This window comes from Neopsephotus bourkii, unplaced genomic scaffold (genome assembly GCF_033783945.1).
Source record: "Neopsephotus bourkii isolate Nb327-2 ecotype Australia unplaced genomic scaffold, CSIRO-AGI_Nbou_v1 NB_659, whole genome shotgun sequence".
Lineage (NCBI taxonomy): Eukaryota > Metazoa > Chordata > Aves > Psittaciformes > Psittacidae > Neopsephotus > Neopsephotus bourkii.
The window spans coordinates 5,455,908-5,477,449 of record NW_026901158.1 but is presented as its reverse complement, the minus strand read 5'-3'; the positions used below and the strand labels follow the sequence as shown (position 1 = coordinate 5,477,449).

Sequence of the window (21,542 nt, the reverse complement as noted above, 5' to 3'; positions counted from 1 at the left end):
CTTGAAATCAGAACCCAAAGGCAATTAGGCAGGAGCAGAGCCAGCTCTGCAGCAGCCAGGGGTGAAAAGGAGGGGCTGGTAAAGGAAAGGTCCTGCACCCTGCTCTGATGTCCTCTGCTCCTGCCTCTCTGCTGTCCTCCTGCAGTGCCTCTCTGCTGCCAGCCCAGGTGAATCTGCATGGTCCATAGGTGGTGGCTGCGTATTGGCTTTGGGTGATACCAATAGACCTTGAGCTGCTGCATCCTCTTGCCCTGCAATAGCAGACTGGCAAGCCAGCACATCAAACACCCACCTGAGGCTCAGTGTCCTCCCGGCACTGGTACTTGTAAACCCTTACCAGCAATCTTCTCCAAGCTATTCCTTAACTTCTTCACTCCTGGCATCAAAAGCTTACATGATTTGGAGCATGTCTATGCCAAGAAGGTCCAGTTTTGAAATGGTCACCTCTTAACATCACCCAGCTACAGATTAAAACACTGTTCTCCTCAAAGCCTGTCACTATGGCAGTCTTGGTATCTCCTGTTCATGAGAACAGAAACCTCTCACTTTGCCCAAGGCCAAAGGGCTGCCTCCCTCCATCCCTTCCCCCTCTGGAGCACACAGCAATCTGTTTGAAGGAGCAGAGCCCGTTTGGCTGCTGGGCACTTCAATAGCTCCTTGTGCTTGTTCTGAAGAAAGATCTCCATCCATCATTGCTTGACAGAGCTGGTATAACTGAAACATCAAAGGGGTTCCAGCACCAGGTCTCACGCTACGAGGAGCAGGGAAGTACCCTGCCAGTGTGTGTCACCTTGCACTGCTCTATAAATCATCACCTCCCAAGGAAGTTCCCACAGGAGGCAAGAAATGCGAGACAGCAGCTTCCCTCACCCACACCAATGCTGGAGAGCAAGCATCGCTTTGAACACCTCCACTCCCCTACCTTTCACTCCTACCCCTACTATATAACATGACCTGTGTAGCTCCAGCTGCCAAAAACTACCTTATATCAGATTAAAACCCACATTTCTGTCCCTCTGCAGTCTGTCAGCCAAAGGGCATTGGCAGCACTGGTCAACCTTGCTTGATCCTCAGCTGCCATACATTGCTCTGGGTAAATGCAGGACCAGGTAAAGCTCTGCTCTGGACCACCACTGCTTCCAAACACTGCAAGGTCCTTAGAGCTGCTTATTCATTCTGCTTGTGCAGCACACAGAGACTCTGGTCTTCTGCTGCAAAACAAGCTCAGGCAAAAGGGTTTTAAGGTTGGGCATCCGGATGGGAAACCCTTTCCTGTCATCATAGGGAGGAACCTCTCAATTGCTTTCTCTAGAGACAGCAACCAGGACAAAAACCCTACTGATACCTCAGAATTTTACAAGGGTTCAGGTGTGACCAAAGTGATTGTTTCTCATGGGCAGATTCATGTTGACAGCTGTGTGATGTTCCACTTCACCCAAACCCCAGGCTCGTCCGTACCTTTCCTTGTCGGACTGTCCCTCTTCACACAGTACAGCAGCACACAGTGACCCAAAGGACTCAGATTTTGTAATTTAGACAAGGACTTTCAAGCCTGCCCAAGGCAAACCATGGCTCAAGCTCTTGAGTAAAGATTTCAAAGACAGAATTGCTAAACCTTTTGCTCTAAACTACCATGTTAAGAAGAACTCTCATCCTCTGCAAACCTCAGCTTTCCTACCTGCAAGAGAAGGATGACAGTCTCTTGGCTCCCTGGGTGTTGCTAGGATTAGACAATGTTTGTTCAACATGAATGTAGAATTGGGTGTCTTGTGTTATTGCTACTGTCACATTACAGAAAGGTCAGTGAACACATTCTAGTGAGTCAGAGCCTTTCCGCAGCATTAGTGTAGTCCTCAGAGCTTAGCCAGGCTCTGTATTTGGATAAAGCCCACCACAATCCCACCCTTGAAAGATCCCGATGTACGTCAGAGTGGCAGCTCTTTCCTGTCACTGCCTCATCTCTGTGTTTAGGATAAGGAGCACTTGGAAGATGATGCTGAAATTTAAGCAGGGAAAGAAAACAAACGCAAACCACACGTCCAGGGGAAAGGGAAAAAAAGGGGTAAAAATAAACCAAAGTTCACTCAGAAATAACTGTGGGCAATAAAGAGTGTCCAAGAGAGTCAGAAGCAGGGAGAGAAGGTACATGTTTGGGTAGAAATTAAACTGAATGTAAGGAAAAATGAGTCTCCCACTTCTTCTCCGATTAGAAACCTTCAGTGAGAACCTCTTGCCAGCCCTGCAGCCCATGTAAAGCAGCAGTCATGTTCCCAAGCCTCTTTCATAAAGCACTTGGAAATATTATTTATATAGCAATATATAAATATTGTTCTTATACATTCTCTAATAAAAGAACAGATATTTTCTGGGAAAAGCATTGATTCATTGACCCTGAAATTCATACCTAGAAACCTCTTGCACTCCATGACCTCATGGCAGGGCTGCAACACCAGTTCCTAGCACCCTGTCCTGTGGCTGGAGACACGATGTGTCTTGGGTCACCAGCGAAGTGTGAGGCATGCTGCCTCGTGACCAGAAAGCCACACTAACCAGCTGTATCCCGAATTCTCCAGGCTTTCTGTCATGGAGTTGCAAACCCAAAGTCCTCAGAATGCTGACTTGAACCCAAGAGTGTACAAATCAAACTGCGGGTGGGTGACAAAAGATTTCAACACACCAAAAGCAGAGCAAGGCCAGGCAAAGCTCTCATCTGGGACTTCCTTCTCTCCTTATGCATGGCCTGAATTACTCCATCTCTGCATCTCTTGTCTCTCCCTTTGCAGCACACCCACCTCATCTCCACTACTTTCCCTATCCCAATGGCTTCAGCAATCCAAATTACTCACTGCAAACACCCCAGATTCTCCAGCTCATACCACTGCTCCCCAAACCCCTACCTTCCCTCTTCCTGTAAGTCCTCCTATGTCCTCACCTCTCCTACACCCCCACCTTCCCACCCCATCACTTCCACTGCTGATCAACACCATAAATCACAAATACCCAAACCAACTATGCACATCAAATGCTCTTTTAGAGTTCTTCTCTACTACAAACTTCCAGTACCTTCAGGTTGTGGCAGCTGATTCAAGATGACCCACTGCTGGCTGACCACCATCACCCCTTTAGCTGGTCAGGAGAGCAGTGGGAATACATGAGAGGATGCCAATTCCATGCCCAGCACACAGGAGGGTGTTGAGATGGAAGAATGATGTGCTCATCAGCACAACAGGCAACAAGATGTTGCTCTGTGGACTGAGTATTGCAAGGTCTGCGTTCCACTTGGAGCTTTCAGACAGCTGTTCAAGGAAATTGCCATCAATGTCAACTTCACCACTGCTATTAGATGTCTCATCCATGTCTGGGCCCAGCTTGAACCCATTTAACTTGTAAGGGATAATGAGATAACAGCATGACATGTTGCAGCTGAAGGTTATTTAAACACCCATCTGGTACCTGTTATGCAGCATACATCCTATTGTTGTATAGGAAATATATGCCACCTCCCTCCCACATGGAAAGGGGAAGATGTATAGATGTGTCCCATGCTATCCCTTCTTTTTGCATTGATAAAGTATTTCTTCTTCTCTGTGTTGTTTCTAGCATATCGCTTTGTATTTCCTATCTGTGTTTGGGGAGATGCACTCCCTTCCAGGCTGGTGGGACCTTGTGAAAGGACACAAGACCACAATGAAATATTTACTAGGGACATCTCACCGTCTCCTTCACACATCAGTCAGAAGAGGCTCTACGCCATCCAGGTTTGAAAGTATGGACCATAAACTGTGAAACTGATTCACCCTTTGCAAGACACAACTTGGCACTTACACTTTATCCCAGAAATACTCAGGGGTGACAGTCCATTGCTGTGTTCAAGGGACCACGCTCTGTTTACACAGAGGAATGGTGAAATACCTGCCGAAGGCTGTGAGGTGGGCCATGCAACCTGCTTGCACCTTCAATTCAGATGTACAGACAAGAGGATCTGCAGATCCCAGCTAAAGAGCCTCAATTCTTTGTTCAAGCTCTCTGCCTTCTTTGTAGGATGACTTTGGCTGCCCTCAGTCCCCTGCTGAAATTGCCTCTGAGGCTCTTGCTCTCCATGAACCCTCAGCAGCCATGCGGGCCGGGTTGTGTGGTGTCCCAAGAAGTGATGCTCCACAACACAAGTGGCCAGCTCTGCAGATGTGTACTCCTCTCTTCTGTTTTTCCCAGGCACGACTCAGTTTTCTGTCCCAAGTTGTTCTACCCTATAAATCCTGGCCTAAAACCTTTGTCTGACACCCCATCTAGTGCTCAGCACAGACAAATGCAGGGGAGCGGTGCAGCAAGGAAACAGTTGGCTGGAAAATTCCCAGCATTTCTTCAACGGTATTAAACCCTGTTTGTAAAACTATCATTTGAGTTTGCCCCAGAGGGATCTGACAGAGTCCAGGGAACACAGAAACCTGCCTATGCAGCTGCCAGTTCCTTCCTGTGGCCTCTATGTAGCCTAATGGAGAGGTTGCAATTGGAAAGCCCAGCAAGCTTTGTGCTCCTCTGGGGTTAGCTCCTTGGCAGCCAAATCTGGGGCTTTGAGACACCTCCGAGCTATATGGGAAAACTACCTTGGAATAAGCAGCCAAGAGCCTAAGTTGTGCCTGCCTCAAGCCTCAGTGGCAGCTGACAGTGAGGACTCTCAAAACAGGGAGCAACAAGGCTTCCAAGTGCTGGGTGATCAGCAGCACAGGGCACTTGTTTCACGAGAGATGTCAAATCTTGAGCATGTATTTTGAATGCTACACAAAGCTGCTCAGTGTTCATGCAATGTGATTTAAAGAATAAAATGGGAATGACTTCAAAGTGCTTTTCCTATTGTTTTAATTAAAAAAAAAAAAGGTGCTGAGAAAAGGCAGAGCTGTCTCAGGGTCTGTCTTTCCCCTTTGCAAGCACTCCCTTTTGGTGGTTTCGGTATCATGAAGATGTCAGGACAAACTATCTGCTCTGAGAACTTGGGTTTAATAAAGCACCTTTCTGACACGCTCAGTCCTGTGAGCTGCAGAGTTCCAGGCACTGCTACAGAAATCTTTGGCCTCTGTGATGCTCAGTGCACAACCTCCTTTAAACTAAGCCCAAGCCAAGCATCCCTATATTCTTGGTTAATCACCAGACCAATTAGTACCTTGATTAAGATGAGGTTCCAATCCTGCTCCACTCAGAGCTGGGATTATCCTGATGAAACTCTCACTCTACCCTTGCAGCAATACCCTGTCCACAATCCTGTCAGCTCTCAAGGAGTAGTGTGATAAGTGTTAACACCTCCAGCTTACAGGAGACTTGGCTTCCCTCCTCTTGAGCAGCCTCAGGCCCCACACTCTGGGAAGTTATTCTGCAGTTTCTGTTTTGCTTTCCTTTCCTGCTGAGCCAGGCTGGCTTTTAGTTCCCACCATGCAGCTCCTCAATGCTGCTGTGTTCTTTCTTCTTGTGCCCACTTTGATGCCAGCTTTGGACCCTCTCAGCACTTGAGTCTTTATGAGGAGCACTCCTGTCACTTGGCAGCTCCTCTCCCTTCACTCCTGGCTGAAGTGCAGTCTCCTGCAGTGCTGCAATTAGAAGGACACACTGGACTTCTCAGGTAAGGCAAGGGCACCCTGAGTCAAGTGAGGTGAGGGCTTCCCTTTGGTGGGAAGTGGTTGTGGGAAGATCAGAGTTACTGTCCACAGTGGTTCTAGAAGACAAAGACTGTACTAACCTCATTCTGCTTACCCCACAGGTGGTCATGCACCCCCCTTCTCATGGCAGTACTGGAGCATTTTCCTTGCTGGTGTCGGTCTCTAGTGCCAGAAGCAGGCTGCTCTGCTTTTGGCTGGGTTTTCTTCCTGGTAGCTGGTACAGTGCTGGTTTTGGATTTAGGATGAGAATAATGTTGATAGCACACTGATGTTTTAGCAGTCGCTAAGTAGTGTTTATACGAAATCAAGGACTTCTCAGCTTCTCATGCTGTCCTGCCAGGGAGGAGGCTGGAGGGGCACAAAACGTTGGGAGGGAACACAGCAAGGACAGCTGACCTGAACAAGCCAAAGGGATATTCCAAACCACAGAACATCATTGAATCTTTCAGGTAGGAAAAAAGCCCTTTAAGGTCATGGAGTCCAGTCATTAACACTGCCAAGTACACTACTAAATCATGTCTCTAAATGCAGCATAAGCCTGCTCAACTGATGGTACATGGGCTTGAACGATTCCCAGCTTGGATCAAAGGCATCTCAAGCAGTGTTTTGTGGTTTCTCCATCATCCTCCCTATCTTTCTGTGCCTGTCTTGGCTTTATGGAATTATCAGGCCCTCTTATACCAGGCAAGATGATCCTGCTGGTCATGCTCATTATATAAACTGGGTGAAAAGCTGGTTGAGGGCAGCTGCTCAGGAACTTCCTGGGCATCAGCTGGTGAGCGGTGAGCAACTGCATTGTGCATCACTTGCTTTGTATATTCTAATTCTTTAATTATTACCATTATTGTTGCTATTTTCTTCCTTTTCTGTCCTATTCAACTGCCTTTATCTCAACCCATGAGTTTCGATTCTCTCCCACACGCTGCTGCAGGAGGGACACTGAGTGATGTGTGCTGCTTACTTACTGGCTGGGGTTAAACCACGACACAGGCAGAATTCTGGAGGTGAGTTCAAGGCTAAGAGCTAATGAAATAATCCCAGAGTTTCTTGAGACAGACACACAGTGATATCCCACACCCTGCTTGATGGCTGCCTGTAATACATGTTAAATGAGTAGCAATTAGTGGTAAGTCTAGATTCAAACCATGCTGCTTCACTTCCCTGAGAGAAAGGGCTGTTTCACCCTGCCTGCAGGGAGCTGCTGCACGGTCTGAAAAAGATCTTACAAAACCTTTTAACCATAAACTCCTGATCCAGGCACTTGGAATCTCCCTTCCCTTTGTCATGGGATTACAAATATTGCTTCATTTCAGAGCTGGGACACAGACGTCAAAACAAATCCTCAGCTGTTGGAGACCTGTGTGCCTCCAGGTATTTCAGTATGTTACCTCCTACCTGCTCGGAATCCAGTTGCTTACAAACAGGCTGCTTCCTAGTAATTCAGCCACTGAAACACCAGTTGTGGTACTTCTTTAAGAGAACTCAATACAGCAATAGAAGCACACTTTTCTGTACATGTGAGGTATGCTAGATGGCACATAAAACCCCCCAGTAAACCAGAATGTAACACATGCAGTGAACAAGTCCCTGCAAACACAGTAGGTCTCATCCCAGGACCTTACAGACAGCAGTAGCCACAAGACCACTGGGACTCCTGCCTATCTCATACAAACTGCTTGGCTCCCATAAATCCCACCAAGGGTCTGATTCATGGGTCTGCTCCTCGGTTGGATTCTCTGCCAGTTCACAATGTTGTCACAGCCAGATGAGACCATGAAGTTCAACAAGGCAAACAGTTGTTCTTCCTGATGGCCATTTAGCTGCAACCAAACACAAAGGCATTAATAATACAGTATTTTCTGACCCCGTTTTCCTTCAGTAGCTGGAGCAAGAAGCCTTTGGCCAGCACCTCTGTACCCAGGTAATTCTGAGTGTTAATAGGTACTCCAAACGGGGCATGAAACTCCAGATACCAATGAGGACAGAGGAGGAGGAGGCTCCTGCTCGTGGCACAGGACTGGCAGTGCCATTTGCTCCAGTGCCTCACAGGACACAGGTGGGGTGGAGGGAAGGGACACGCACACAAGATGGGGCCTGCATGGCTCTAATTGGGGTCACAGGGACATGGTCTGGCTCAGTCTGAGGGGAGTGATGGAGCTCAGCTCGCCCTGAGGTGATGGCTGATGCCGTCACACAGAACCAGCCAGGATGGCCCCGCTGCAGCCCCTCAATGTCTCTCTTGCAGTGAGAGGCCCAGAGCTGAACACAGGATTCGAGGTGCGGCCTCACCAGTGCCCAGTGCAGGGGCACAATCCCTGCCCTGGCCCGGCTGCCGCACCGGTGCTGGTACAGACCAGGATGCTGCTGGCCTCTCGGCTGCTGGGCACAAACTGGCTCATGTTCAGCTGCTGTTGACCAACACTCCCTAGTGCTTTTCCCTCGGGAAGCTTTCCAGCTACTCTTTCCCAAACCAGGAGCATTCCATGGGGTTGTTGTGACCCAGGTGCAGGACCTGGCACTTTGCCTTGTTGAGCTTCATAGAGCTGGCCTCAGCCCATTGATCCAGCCTGTCCAGATCCCTCTGCAGAGCTTCCTGTCCTACAGCAGATCAACATTGTCACCAAATCCGGTGTCATCTGCAGACTTACTGAGGGTGCACTCGATCCTCTCATCCAGATCATCAGTGATGACACTAAACAACGCTGGCCCCAACACCCAGCCCTGAGGGACCCCACTAGTGACCAGCCAGATGTGACACCGCTCATCACCACTCTTTGGGCTCTGCCACCCAGCCAGTTTCCCCATACACCAATCCAGGCCATGAGTTTCTCCAGGAGAACGCTGTGGGAAACAGCTTTATTGAAGTCCAAATAGACAATGTCCACAGCCTCTCCCTCATCAACCACCTTGCCATAGAAGGAAATGAGGTTACTTGGGAGAAGAGACCACCACCTCCTCTCTCCATCCTCCTGTGAGGGATCAGAGCGCTAAGGTCCCCCCTGAACCTGTTATTAGTGCCGCTCCCCTCCGGCTCATCGCAGTGAGGGCAGCGAGCGCCTCCCCTGCCCATCACAAAGATGGCGGCGGTGGCTACAGGCAGGGCGGTGATTGCCCGCCCACAGCCTGCGGCGGGCGGTGCTGCGGCAAGGCGCGGAGCCGCCATGCTGCGGGTGCTCGGGCTGCTGGGGCTGCTGCTGCCGGGGCTGGCGGCGCTGGAGCCGCTCAGCGTGGGGCTGGCCATCGGCGTCGCCTCGGCGCTCACCGGGTACCTCTCCCACCCCAGGTTCTACTGCAGCTACGTGGAGTGCTGCCCCAGCGCCGGCCGGCGCCTCAACGCTACCGGTACGGCGGGGCCGGGGCGGGGGGCGGCCGCACTGGGCTTCGTAGCCCTGCCAATAACCGGTCACTGGTGCGCCTGGCTGTGGCCGTGCCGGGCTGAGCCCCGTGCCCAGCAATGGCCCTGTTGAGCTCTCCCTCTTCCCCTCAGCGCTGAAGTTGCAGCTGGACACGAAGCTCTTCGGGCAGCACTTGGCCAAGGAGGTGGTGCTGAAGGCAGTGATGGGCTTCAGCAACAACCCCAGCCCCAAGAAGCCGCTGATGCTGTCACTCCATGGCTGGGCCGGCACCGGCAAGAACTTCCTCAGCCAGATCCTGGCGGAGCATGTCCACCCTGCCGGCCTGCGCAGCAAGTTCGTCCATCTCTTCCTGGCCACCCTGCACTTCCCTCACCACGACCAAGTCAAGACCTATAAGGTGAGGAGGGACACAAGGTAATCCTGTTAGCTTGTCCCTAAAGGCAGGGGGCTTGTGCTGCGTTATGACCCCCAGATACCTGGCAGCTGGACTTGGGTATTTCCAAAGCTGATGCTTAGGAGCAGTGAACGGGAAATCCCTGCAGGAAGTGAAAGGCACAGAAATACCAGGGGATCTAAAGTGAGAGCAGTTTCTTAGTGCTGCCCTGTCACTAATGCCATCTGCTGATTTCTGCTGTGCTTGCTGTGAGGAAAGAATCCTGCCTGGCTGGGATCAAGGTAACTTTGTCCATAGCAGCCCCCACGGAGCCGTGTTTTGTGTTTGTGGCTCAAACAGTGTTGATAACAGAGCTGTGCTTTGGCTGTTATGGAATGGTGCTTGCACAGCCTCAAAGCTTGCTTTGTTCCTCCACTCAGAGTGAGCAAGCTGGGGTGTGCAAGAGATTGGGAAGGGGACACTGCCTCAACTCATCCCAGTCAGCCAACGGGTTATTCGATACCATATGCTCAGCAAGCAGAACTGGAACAGAAGGAAAAAGCGAGGGATGATGGTTCTAATACTGGCTGGGCACTGGTCTGCATGTGTCGGGGGTGTGATTCCCTTTGCTTGTCTTTTTCTTCCTTCCATCACCTACCAAACTGTAGGTTCTGTTCTTTGTTCACTTCTGTTCCTTGTTGTCTCTCCCCCATCCTGCTGTGGTGCTTGGCTGCTGCTGGGTCAATCCACCACACACTGTGCAATGGGAAACTGTAGCCTGCATGAGACATTTTTTAAGTCACTTCATTCCTTGATATTGGAGAATTCCAATCTTCATGTTTTAATGCTTGAAGGTACCCAGAAGTGATGCACTGCTAAGTAGAGTTTCTATGTGAAAGACGAAGCAGTGATTTAAAACAAACAAAAAAAAGCTTTCTCATCACAAGATTTCCCATCTAATCCTGGGTTTTGTGTCTTTCCATACGTTAAGCAGAAAGAATTAGAAAGTCTTTCCTCTATGAGCAGGCAAAAACCTCATTTTAAATCAGTGATGTCAAAGGGATCAGTCACAGAGTTTATGGTCCTCTCTTCAGGAAAAAGTATAACCAATGAGCATGTGTTGCTGACATTTGAAAGGGTGTCCCTAGTGTCTGTCACATAACAAGCAGCTCACAGTGCATCTGGAAGAGGCCTCATTTTTCAGTGTTTTTCAACCTGTTCTTCCAGGAACAACTGCAGAACTGGATTCGGGGCAACGTCAGTGCCTGTCCCCAATCTGTCTTCATTTTTGATGAGATGGACAAAATGCATCCAGGTCTCATCGATGCCATCAAGCCATTTTTAGACTATTATGAGCAGGTTGATGGGGTGTCCTACAGGAAAGCTATCTTCATCTTCCTCAGGTCTGTAGCACCTATTCAGTCATTTTGAGATCCTGAGCTAAATCTGTGTTTATTATGGTGATAAAGATGTTCCCAGGGGACCTCATTCAAAGAACAGCAAAAGAACCACTCTGGAGTGAAGACCCTCTCTATGAAGACATAGGGGAGCGCTATGAGCATGGCTTGTGACTGTAGTGAAGCAGGTCTGATGCCATGCAGCAGACCACTGCAGCATGCGGAGCTCATGAGCCGGGCCCAGAGCACAGATCATATGAGAGTTCACATTTTGGGGAGGTTCTCTTGGACGGGTGCACTGTTTCAGTGATTTGTTTGACATCAGGAAGATGAGCAATGTGGGTAACCAGCTGAAAAAGAAATGCTGCTTCAGCTGTGTCTGTACTTACCACATTTTCCTTTTGTGAACAGCAATGCAGGTGGTGACTTAATCAATAAAGCAGCTCTTGACTTCTGGGCAAGTGGAAAGCGCAGGGAAGAGATTCAGCTGAAAGACCTGGAGCCCATGTTATCTGTAGGAGTCTTCAATAACAAGAACAGTAAGTCATTGTCCCCAGGAAATGGGAAGTTTGTTTTACTCGTAACACAGGGCTCATCTCTGTGATCTTCTGCAGCCTACCTTGACCCTGCCCTACTTCCTCTGCACCCATCTTCCTACAGTGCTCTAGTCCTGCACCCTTTTGGCCCTTCACTCTAGTGAGGTAGCACAGAAGTTGCTCTGCATGCATGCTGAAGGGCAGCAGAGGTACCCATGAGGTACAGTCAGTCTGAGCCCTCCAGCTAATGGGCATCCTTTCTTCCTTAGGCAGTGGCTGAGACAAACTGGATTCAGTTTGCCCCATAGATCCTCTCTTATGCAGGTTCAAGTTTAGAGAAACTCCCTCCTATGCTTCTTTTTCTCCCCAGGTGGACTGTGGCACAGCAGCCTCATTGACAGGAACCTCATTGACTACTTTGTCCCCTTCCTGCCCCTGGAGCACAAGCATGTGAAGATGTGTGTCAGGGCTGAAATGATAGCCCGTGGCTATGCTGTTGATGAGAACATCGTTCAAGCAGTGGCTGATGAGATGACATTCTTCCCAAAAGAGCAGAAAATCTACTCTGATAAAGGCTGCAAGACTGTACAGGCCAAGCTGGATATTCATGAAGACATTGTGATGAGAGATACAAAAGCCAAGGGTTGAGTACCTGTCAGGACTCCAAAGCGTTTCCAGAGCTTTTGGAAATCTATGATTTGCACTTAAGCTTTTTTACCGTTGCAGGGAGTTTGGTGAAATACCAGAGTGCGCTGTGTGGGCTTTTTAACTGCGGTTGTATTTTGTGGTTTGTTCTTTTTTTAAACTTAACATAGAATCACAGAATGGTTTGGGTTGGAAGGGACTTTAAAGCTCATCTAGTTCCAACCCCCTGCCATAAGCAGACACCTTCCACTAGACCAGGTTGCTCAAAGCCCTGTTCAACCTGGCACTGAATATCCCACTGTTCATCTCTGAACTGACTGGTATCCAGATGTTACCCACTTTAGTTTCCTTTTGATCTAGAGAAAATTTCCAAGTGTGTTACATACATAGAAGTGGATGCAGTCTCTCCTGCTTTATTCTTCCAAGTGCTAGGATTATTAAGCATTTAATTCCTCTTTCCACTAAAACTAAACAAGGGCAAGGGAGAACGGAGAAATTCTTACAGGCAGTCATATTCCCTTCCTTGTACATTGTCTCAGCCACAGGCTAGTGAAATGAAAGGGTGAGTGGTGTGTTTAGGACTATGAGAGTGTCTGAAAGGGTGAACACCTTGATGCATTGCAGGTGGATTGCTGCTTAGACAAAAAGAAATTGTAAAAGAAACTTTATATTATTTAACTAAGGGAACTATGTGAATTTGTGTGGTCTTCCTCAGCAGAGGTACCCGTTTGAGGGATCCCACTGCTACAATGTCCTAGACCAGCCTCCTCTTCATAATCAGAGAAATCTCTCATGAGGATGTGATTGTTACAGCTTGTCAAGTGAATCTGCATGTGGGCTTCTGGGCCTGAAGTCTGCAAGATCTTTAGTAGTCACTCCCAGCTGCACCCAGTAGTCTAGGAGTGGGTAACGCTACTCTCACCTTGCTTGGAAGACACTTTCGTGGCAGAAGTTACTTTAAAATGTGTACTTTTATGCTGAAGTGCAAGCAACAGCAATAGAAAGCTCTTCCTGGAAAGCCACAGAGAATGGAGTATGGGAAATGGGAGCAATCCACAATCCCATACCTCAGTAGGTAACTTAAGTTTTATATAAGTTTTTGATGTTAAAGAATGACTGTGTGGAAGGGGGGGAGTTAGGAAGCTTGGAAAGACTGAGTTAACCTACACCCACTGGTAAGGCTGAAGTTTAAAACTGTTGCCAGCTTTAACTCTTTCATCATCACTTGTGGATCAAGTATTGTAATGCAAGACAGAAGTGCCTATCACTTGTTGATTGTAGTGTGTTTTCTAAACTGGTATGAGGGATTGGGCTATTTTTGTGCTGCAGCATGTGTTCCCTCACTTGTACTTAAAACTCACTTTAAGATATGATGCAGAACTTAACAGTTCTCAATGCTATTACATTAATTCAAATTACAACAGAGAGCTTAGCATTTACGCTAAGCATTAACATTTAAAGTGTCAATTGCCTTTTACAACCCCACGTGGAGTTTGTCAAATGTTGGCAAACTGCTCACACTGATGCAATCTCCAGAGCCAAAGCTAGGTAGCCATTAACCTTGGGACGTTGGACTCCTGCTTTTCATGGATCATGTTTTGCCTGTTAACTGACTCACATGCTGCATCCAATTCCAGTTACTCCAAATACAAAATATTTGTGCAATTTCAAAACAGTAAGTATTACTACTATATAGTTTGAATAAATCTTAAGTCACTTTTCTCTCTTGGTTTAATCATTTTCAGATAAAGTACTAGTTTATGCAGTTTTTCAACCAGCTGCACTGCAGCTTCCTATTAAGCTTCCTTAAAAATTTGTTTATAACAATAGATGAGCAGATAGCTTATTGAGATGAAAACATTGACTCATCTGACAGCACAGTGAGGAATTCAGCCATTAAATACAGCTCAGAAGAAACAAACCTATGAAAAAGCCTTGAAGTTTCTGCTTCATAGTTACTGACAGGTAACTCCTACCTGCCATGCACTGCAGGACAAATATGACTTAGGCAGCTTGTTTAACCATTCCTCCTCTCTGTGCTGCATCTGGGAAGATGGCATTCAAGCTGGTGCTTCACCTCTCTAGCTGGCAGAGATATGATGGAACTACAGGATAAGCATGGATGAGAGCATCTGCAGCCTCTCGAGCACTGAAAGAGTCAGTGTGTAAATAATGGCCTAATTCAAGTGAGGTACAGCGGTTGGCAACAACTCACACCTCACTGAACAGTCTGCTGTTCATGATGTTGTGAACCGTGTGTTGTGCTGTAACGATGCCCAAGGAGTGTACATGGGAAGCATAAGCTGCCTGGTTCATCAGGACTTTGCACTGTGACTGCTCTACTCTGTACACACGACAGCTTGGCCCAGGGCACCAGCAGATGAGTATCTAGGGCCAGGCTGCCCCTGTCAAGAGAGCACTCACTACACTGCTGTGTCTTAAACACAACCTCTCATTTTATGAGCACAGGAATGTTCCCTGCAGAAGAAGGTTGAATTAAAGCAGCAGTTGCTTGGACTGGACTTTGGTAAGAACAGAATTCATCTCAGTGACTGCTCAGCTGCTCTTGCCTGGCCAATGCACTGTTTCCCTAGGGATCAGTCCTTTCCCCTATTTGACATTTTCCTCTTCTCTGATCCAGTTTCAAGTGGCCTGTTCTCCTGGTTTCAGCTGGGATAGAGTTAATTTTTTTCTTAGTAACTGGTGCAGTGCTGTGGTTTGGATTTAGTCTGAGAACAATGCTGATAACACACTGATGTTTTAGTTGCTGCTAAGCAGTGCTTGCTCCGTATCAAGCAGTCTCTCATGTTCTGTCAGTGAGAAGGTGCACAAGGACCTGGGAGGGAGCAGAGCCAGGACAGCTGACCTGAACTAGCCAAAGGAATATGTCATGTCCAGCATATAAAAGTGGAGGGAGTTGGCTTGGAATCACGGATCACTCACTGCTCAGGGACTAGCTAGGCATCAATTGCTCAGCAGTTGTACTGTGCATCACTTCAGTTATGAAACTGTTCTTATTTCAACCTGTGAGGTTTACCTTGTTCCAGTTCTTCTCCCCAACTGGTCACTGAGCAGCAGTGCAGTACTTAGTTACCAGCTGGGGTTAAACCAAGACACCTATTAATAATGCCCAAAGTTACCCAGCCACAGCAAGAAAGACAGAATGAGGACCTCAGCTTTGAAACCATACTGTCTAAAGGGAAGGAATAACAACAGACTCAAATCTGGGAGTGATTTCAGGCACACAAATTTCATTTACTGAAATGGAGATGCTCCTAACCAGGTCTGCTGTCTTCAAGAGTGGAAGAGAGATCAAAGACAGTCTCCACCATTTCAACATCATTCCTGCATTCTCTAGAGTAAGCTTCAATCTACCCTAAACCATCTAGAACTATGATATAACAAAAATAATTGCTATCAGTGTATGTCAGATGCTGGTATTGATGCTGCTATGGCACACAAAGCAGAACTAAGAATATTTAATGCTGAAAGAGCCACAATACTGCTTGGTTGAACCACTGTTTTTGATGAGAAGGGTACCAGACAGTAATAAAAGTTTGTAATTTCCACATCTGCTTTTTTCCATTATTTGCTATAATCAGGACATCAAGGAAATAGATAAATACCTAAGTTCAAAGCACTCATTTGCTGACAAATACCAGGACTGATAATTTGCATATTACACAATTTCAGAGCAGAACTGGACAGTTGGAGTCTTACTGGCCCCTTTTTTCCCCTTGCAAAGAAAACTTCAAGCTGCTGCCCCTGAAAACGTGGGTGGCTTCAATGAGAGCCTGCAGGGTGTTCAGCCAGGGGTACCACAGTGGGAGCAGGAGACGAGAAGCAGGGCTTGAACTGGTGTCTGCAAGTTCACCCTTATGATACTGCTGAGCACACAGACACCTAAAAAGTCTGCATCTACAAAACACCTGCAAATGTAATTAGTACCAATGGTCTAGAAGTGCAGTTCCCACTCCAGATTTCCTGTTTCCCTTTAACCAGGTAGCAAAGCATCACATCTCCTCCTTGTATCTATTCCCTTTGAACTCAAGAAAGGACATACCTATACTCAAGAACAGCTGAACACATCAGCCGGATATACAGCATGCTCTTCCTCAGCAAGTAAGTTTGTGCAAAATCAAACTGCTCAATGCAAAGAACACCAGAAGGTAGCTAAGAAATACATTTATGATGACAAGAGTTTATTTTGAATAGAAACTGGCGTGAAAACAAAAAGTCTCTGCAGTGCTCACACTCAGAAACAAGTCTGACACTCCCTGCAGTTAAGTTCAGTTGACACATTTTCACTTTTGGTTTTGGATCTGTCTTCATCCCTGCCTCAAAGGCACACACAGTATGCAAGGAAGATGAAAAAGGCAGAACCGTGCTAGCTGTCCCTCAAATTCTACATGTAGGTGAAGAAACCTCTTTTCCATTTCCTTCATGTAAAATTTCACCTGTACACGTTTCCTGTTAAGATACACCCTTTCCATGCATCTGACTCACCAGTCAGAAAGCAAACCTGAGCTCACCCTTAGGCAAGCATGCTGTGAACAATGTTACAGATCAAAAAGTAACCAAAACCAGGAAACCAACTACACTGATGTGGCAGTCCAGGATTTTAACTTACTTCCTTGTAATATTAAATCCATCCTCAGAACACTATTCACATGAAACAGGTTCATATGCTTGGTTTGACACACAGACATAGGAACTTCGATTAAAATTCTCAGTATTGTCTAGAGATCATCCACATCAACCCAAAATCCAATTAAAATCAGGCCATAGTCTCATCCTTCTATAGGTGCCAATGGTCTGCAAACAGCTCTGAAGACTGACACATGATCCAAGAGGCATCTTGAGCGCTGTCAGACACAGACTCCCACATTTACAACGCAGTTTGCTCTTACCTTGACAACGCAAGGCTGACGTACCTGGGAGCCATGACTAGTGACAGAATACCAATGCAGAGGCACTGCCACTTATTTACACACCAGGAAAGAAGTAATGTTCCTTTCGTTAAAAAAGTGCTTAAAAATGAAATGTCCCAGGTTCTCCACGTTGTGATTAAGTTAAATTCCCTTCTTTGCAGGTTGTAGCAATAAAGTGTTAGAAGTCATAGTAATAATCCAGCTTTGCATCCACAGTTTTACAGCCTTTATCCGAGTAAATTCTCTCGTCTCTGGGGAAGTAGGTCATCTCGTCCGCTATTCTGCTTAGAATGTCTTCATCCACAGCATAGCCACGGGATTTAATCTCAACCCTGATACACATTTTCACATGTTTGTATTCCAGAGGCAGGAAGGGAACAAAGTAGTCAATGAGATTTCTATCAATCAAGGTGCTGTGCCAAAATCCACCTACAAAGGGAAAGAGAAAGGAGTTGTTACTACTCCTGTAGTTACATACTACCATGGGTTGAATGGGAACAAAAGGCATATCACAACCCTCTGCTACATACCAGTAACAATTCACCTGTGGTTTTAGGGCCCTATAATGTACAAGTCCAAATACAAGCTCATTCTCATGGTAAGCTGTGCATAAAGTTTTGGTGATACATATAAATGTGGTCCACTGGAGCTGAATGAATTCCCCAGGGCTAGCCTCATATGTTCCCCTCTCTCACCCAGAGAAGAACTTATTTTGTATCTCTTATCAGCTCTCCCAGCCCAGCTTTCTTGCTCCTTTTTTTGAGCTTGCAACTAACCTTTTAGAAAAGTTAGCTTCCAAAGCTAATTTTAGAGCATAATTATGCTAAAACCCCCTTTTTACCAGAAGTCCTGCACAAGGAAACTTAGGAAGCACTGGACTTCCCACAGCAGGGCTGGCATGTCAGCCTGCTACTCCTAAATAGCTACCAGCAGGCTTTTAACAGACTGAGCAAGACAGGCTAATTGGGTTGGGGGTCAAGGAAGTGGCTTCCTCATAATAAAGTGTTTTATAGATTAAAGATTTATCAGCCCTAGCTTTACTGTCAGGATTTCTCTTTGCTTTCCTTTTAGCCCCCAAAATGCACAGCACAGACTTCCCTTAACATACACAATCCAACAGACAGCAAACATTCTGGTAGCCAAGGTGTACACAGAGCTTCATGTCATCTCAAGAGCTGACTGTAGGCCCCAAAACTGCATTGTGGCTCCCTGCTAGCCAAAAACTGGAGGCCACATCAAGTAGACACCATAGCTGTAACCACATCAAGTAGAAACCATAGCTGTAAAAATGCAGCTAAATGAAGCCCATCCCTTTTGTTTCTACCACTTCCAAAGCAATCCTTGTTTTACTCACTATTTTTGTTATTGAAGACAGACACAGACAGCGCATTCTGGATATCTGAGAGCTGTATATCTTCCCTTGTCCTCCCGTTTCTCCAGAAATCTAGTGCTACCTCTGTTATCTTTTCAGCTCCTGCATTGCTAAGTAAAGAGAAAACAAAGACTGTAGCTGGAAGTAGCTTTAAAAGGTATCAAGTGTACAGAACAGCAAACTTGAGAAGCTACTTCATACCTGAGGAATATGAAGATGGCTTGCCGGTAAGACACCCCATCCAAAAGTTCATAGTAGTCCAGGAATGGCTTGATGGAGTCAATGAGTCCTGCATGCATTTTATCCATTTCATCAAATATGAAGAGTGATCTAGGACAGATGCTCACATTTCCCCGAATCCACGACTGCAACTGGTCCTGTGAGGCACGAAAATGAAAGATGCTGAAAGAGTTTCTGTTGAAGAGATAGAAAATAGCACTTCTGTGTATTGACCTTTGTCCTGAGAGAGTAATTTCAATTGTGTTGTTTTAACAGCTTTGGCTTCTTGACTGAAACTTAAAAACTATAAATAAAACTTTTAACAAAATCTCATGCTGGTTCTGAAAAACTTTAAGACACCAAGAGATGGGATGGGACAAGCAAGAAATCTCATTGTGACATAAAACATAGCAAAAATTAAACTGCACAGTAGGACACAGGATGGGCACCACCAAGGAACAGCAACACAAAGCAAAGCCCTCACAAGTAAGGCGATTACTTTTGTCAGCACTTTGATCTAGACATCCTTAGGTGTCAAAGCTATGAGCAGTATTGAATTTGCTACCTGAACAGCACCAGTGGGAAACTGCAGCTGCCCTCACTGGCAGAAGTAGAAATTCTCAGCCCTGTGTTTTAATCATTCAGAAGTTTAAATGAAGACAGTTATGAGCCCTTCTTAAAACACAATGCTGCTAATGCTTTATTGCATTTGGAGATGCTCTCACTTAAGTGTTACATTTAAGGTCAAAAATGAAGTAACTGGAAAAACAAATAAACAACAACCCCCCCCCAACCACCACCAAAAGAAACCCAAAGGGTTGATCTGCTGGCAGATGAAGGAGAACTGCTCTGACCATTTGCAATGATTCACTGTTTTTTTTATATTCACTGTTTACTCAGTCTCTGAACCACAGAGGCAGCACACGAAGGTGCCATTGGGTGTAGTGTGAATAAGAACCAGTAATTCTCCCTACTGCCTTGGGCAGCAAGATTCCCAAGTGTATTCACCTTGAAACAAAAGCAGAAAAGGATCCATTTTGTTTTAAAACCGTTCAGTTGCAAGAAGCTGTAAAAAAAGAGGAAACGGGTATTTCCTCCATTTAGAAACCAGGTTTATAGGCAATCCTCTTCTCATTTTTAATATATACAAACCAAATAGGAATATTCAGTACTACAAAAGACAGTGCTGGTCATTCAAACCCTGCTGTTAACAAAGTCAGAACACCACCCCTCCGGGAAAACATGCATCTCAGCCACCATTCCACATGATAGCAGCCTTCTAGTATCTGAAGGGGGACTATAAGGATCCTGGGGAGGGACTCTTCATTAGGGACTGCAGTGACAGGACAAGGGGTAACGGGTTAAAACTTAAACAGGGGAAGTTTAGATTGGATATAAGGAAGAAGTTCTTTCCTGTGAGGGTGCTGAGGCACTGGAATGGGTTGCCCAGGGAAGCTGTGAATGCTCCATCCCTGGCAGTGTTCAAGGCCAGGCTGGGCAGAGCCTTGGGTGAGATGGTTTAGTGTGAGGTGTCCCTGCCCATGGCAGGGGGTTGGAACTTGATGATCTTAAGGTCCTTTCCAACCCAAACTATTCTGTGATTCTACGATATCCACCTGCCTACACAGCTGCACTGACACTTACAAACTGACAGAACCATTCCAAACACATTCTGTACATTTCTGACCACAGAATATTTGGTTGGGTTTGTTTCACAGCTGGGAAATGGATGCACAGAAAAGCTAACTAAAACTGCTCAGTGTGCAGCAAAGCTGAAAAGCACAGTCATGCCTCAGAGAGCAAGCTCCAGCCTGCCATGGTACCTGACACACCTGGAGGTCACCACATCACCTAACCATGGAGACCTGCTGAACCACACTCATGTCAGTCACATCTCTAACCAAAGTATAGCATGAAAATTAACCATAAAGAGAGGCTCAAAACACATACACAAACCCTTCACATTCACAGGAAAATCAGTGCTGATGGATGGCAGGATTTACTCCGTTCCGTACAGAAGATTCCAAAACGAGCACAAGCTACAGTTTACAGCATAAAATCACATCTACGTTTCTAGTGCTGCTCATGTCATAGCGTTTATAATTCAATACAGCAGCCAATGCAGCAGAGCTATGCCCCTCTTACCTTGTAGAGATTGATGCTGTGAGCATGAGGGAAGTGTAAAGTTGCCACGAACTGATGGACGTATTTACTCTGCAGGCCTCTTTTATAAATGCTTTCGGCGACTATCTTACTGACAAAGTTCTTCCCTGTGCCGGTCCACCCGTGCAAGGAAAGGGCAAGAGGTTTTTTGGCATTGGTATTGTTCAAGAAGCCCTTCACGGCCTTCACAATCACCTTGCTCACCAGGTGCTGCCCGAACAGCTTCTTGTCCAGGTTCTCCTGCAGAGCTGGATGGGGAGAACATCAGCAGCAGCGAGGAGGGAGCGGGCTCCCCTCAGCTTCTCCCTCCTTTGAGGAGGGTCCCGCACCCACCCGGCTGTGAAGCCTGCCAGCCCCGGGCAAGGGGCGGCCGAGCTGGAGCCACACGGGCCCTGCCTGGCTACCGGAGCCTCTGCACCCCTCAATGCCCTCTTCCTACCCCGCAATGTCCCCTCTCGCCCCCCCAGCACCCCCTATCCCGCCTCGGCCCCGCACCGGCGGCGGCGCGCTGGTCGTGCTTCTGGAGGCAGCACTCCCTGAAGTAGCAGTAGAGGCGCGGGTAGGAGATGAAGCCGGTAAGGGCCGAGGCGGCAGCGCCCGCGATCGCCAGCCCCAGGCTGATGGGCTCCACGGCGCTGGCTGGCGTAAGGAGCGGCAACAGCAACAGGGCCGCCCTCAGCAGGCCCCGCCATAGCTTCATGACCAGCCCGGCCCCAACGCCGGCCTCCGCTGCCGCTTCCGCCCCACAACGCTACTTCCGCCGCCGCCATGTTGGGTGCGGGCAGAGGCGGGGCTGACGCTGAGGGCGGCCGCCATGTTGGCCGGGCTAACCGTAGTTAGCTAAATGGCGGCCTCGTGTGGTAAATTTAGTTAAACACAGAGCTCAGGGTCGGGCAGAGCAA

General features: G+C 47.2%; 2 protein-coding genes across 2 annotated transcripts; one reads left to right on the top strand and one right to left on the bottom strand.

The window, feature by feature from the left end:
* The first annotated feature begins 8,699 nt into the window (after positions 1 to 8,699).
* On the top strand, positions 8,700 to 13,400 carry LOC133211928 (torsin-1B-like). The gene is made up of 5 exons (XM_061352786.1): positions 8,700 to 8,990; positions 9,136 to 9,401; positions 10,605 to 10,780; positions 11,186 to 11,313; positions 11,681 to 13,400. Exons 1-5 carry the CDS (start codon positions 8,726 to 8,728, stop codon positions 11,956 to 11,958), a joined length of 1,113 nt encoding a protein of 370 aa, XP_061208770.1. The 5' UTR covers positions 8,700 to 8,725; the 3' UTR covers positions 11,959 to 13,400.
* Positions 13,401 to 16,136: 2,736 nt separating this feature from the next.
* Positions 16,137 to 21,384, bottom strand: LOC133211929 (torsin-1A-like). Its single transcript, XM_061352787.1, has 5 exons — positions 21,136 to 21,384; positions 20,623 to 20,888; positions 18,460 to 18,635; positions 18,241 to 18,368; positions 16,137 to 17,315 (listed from the first exon to the last, which is right to left on the bottom strand). Exons 1-5 carry the CDS (start codon positions 21,338 to 21,340, stop codon positions 17,065 to 17,067), a joined length of 1,026 nt encoding a protein of 341 aa, XP_061208771.1. The 5' UTR covers positions 21,341 to 21,384; the 3' UTR covers positions 16,137 to 17,064.
* Positions 21,385 to 21,542: the final 158 nt, after the last annotated feature.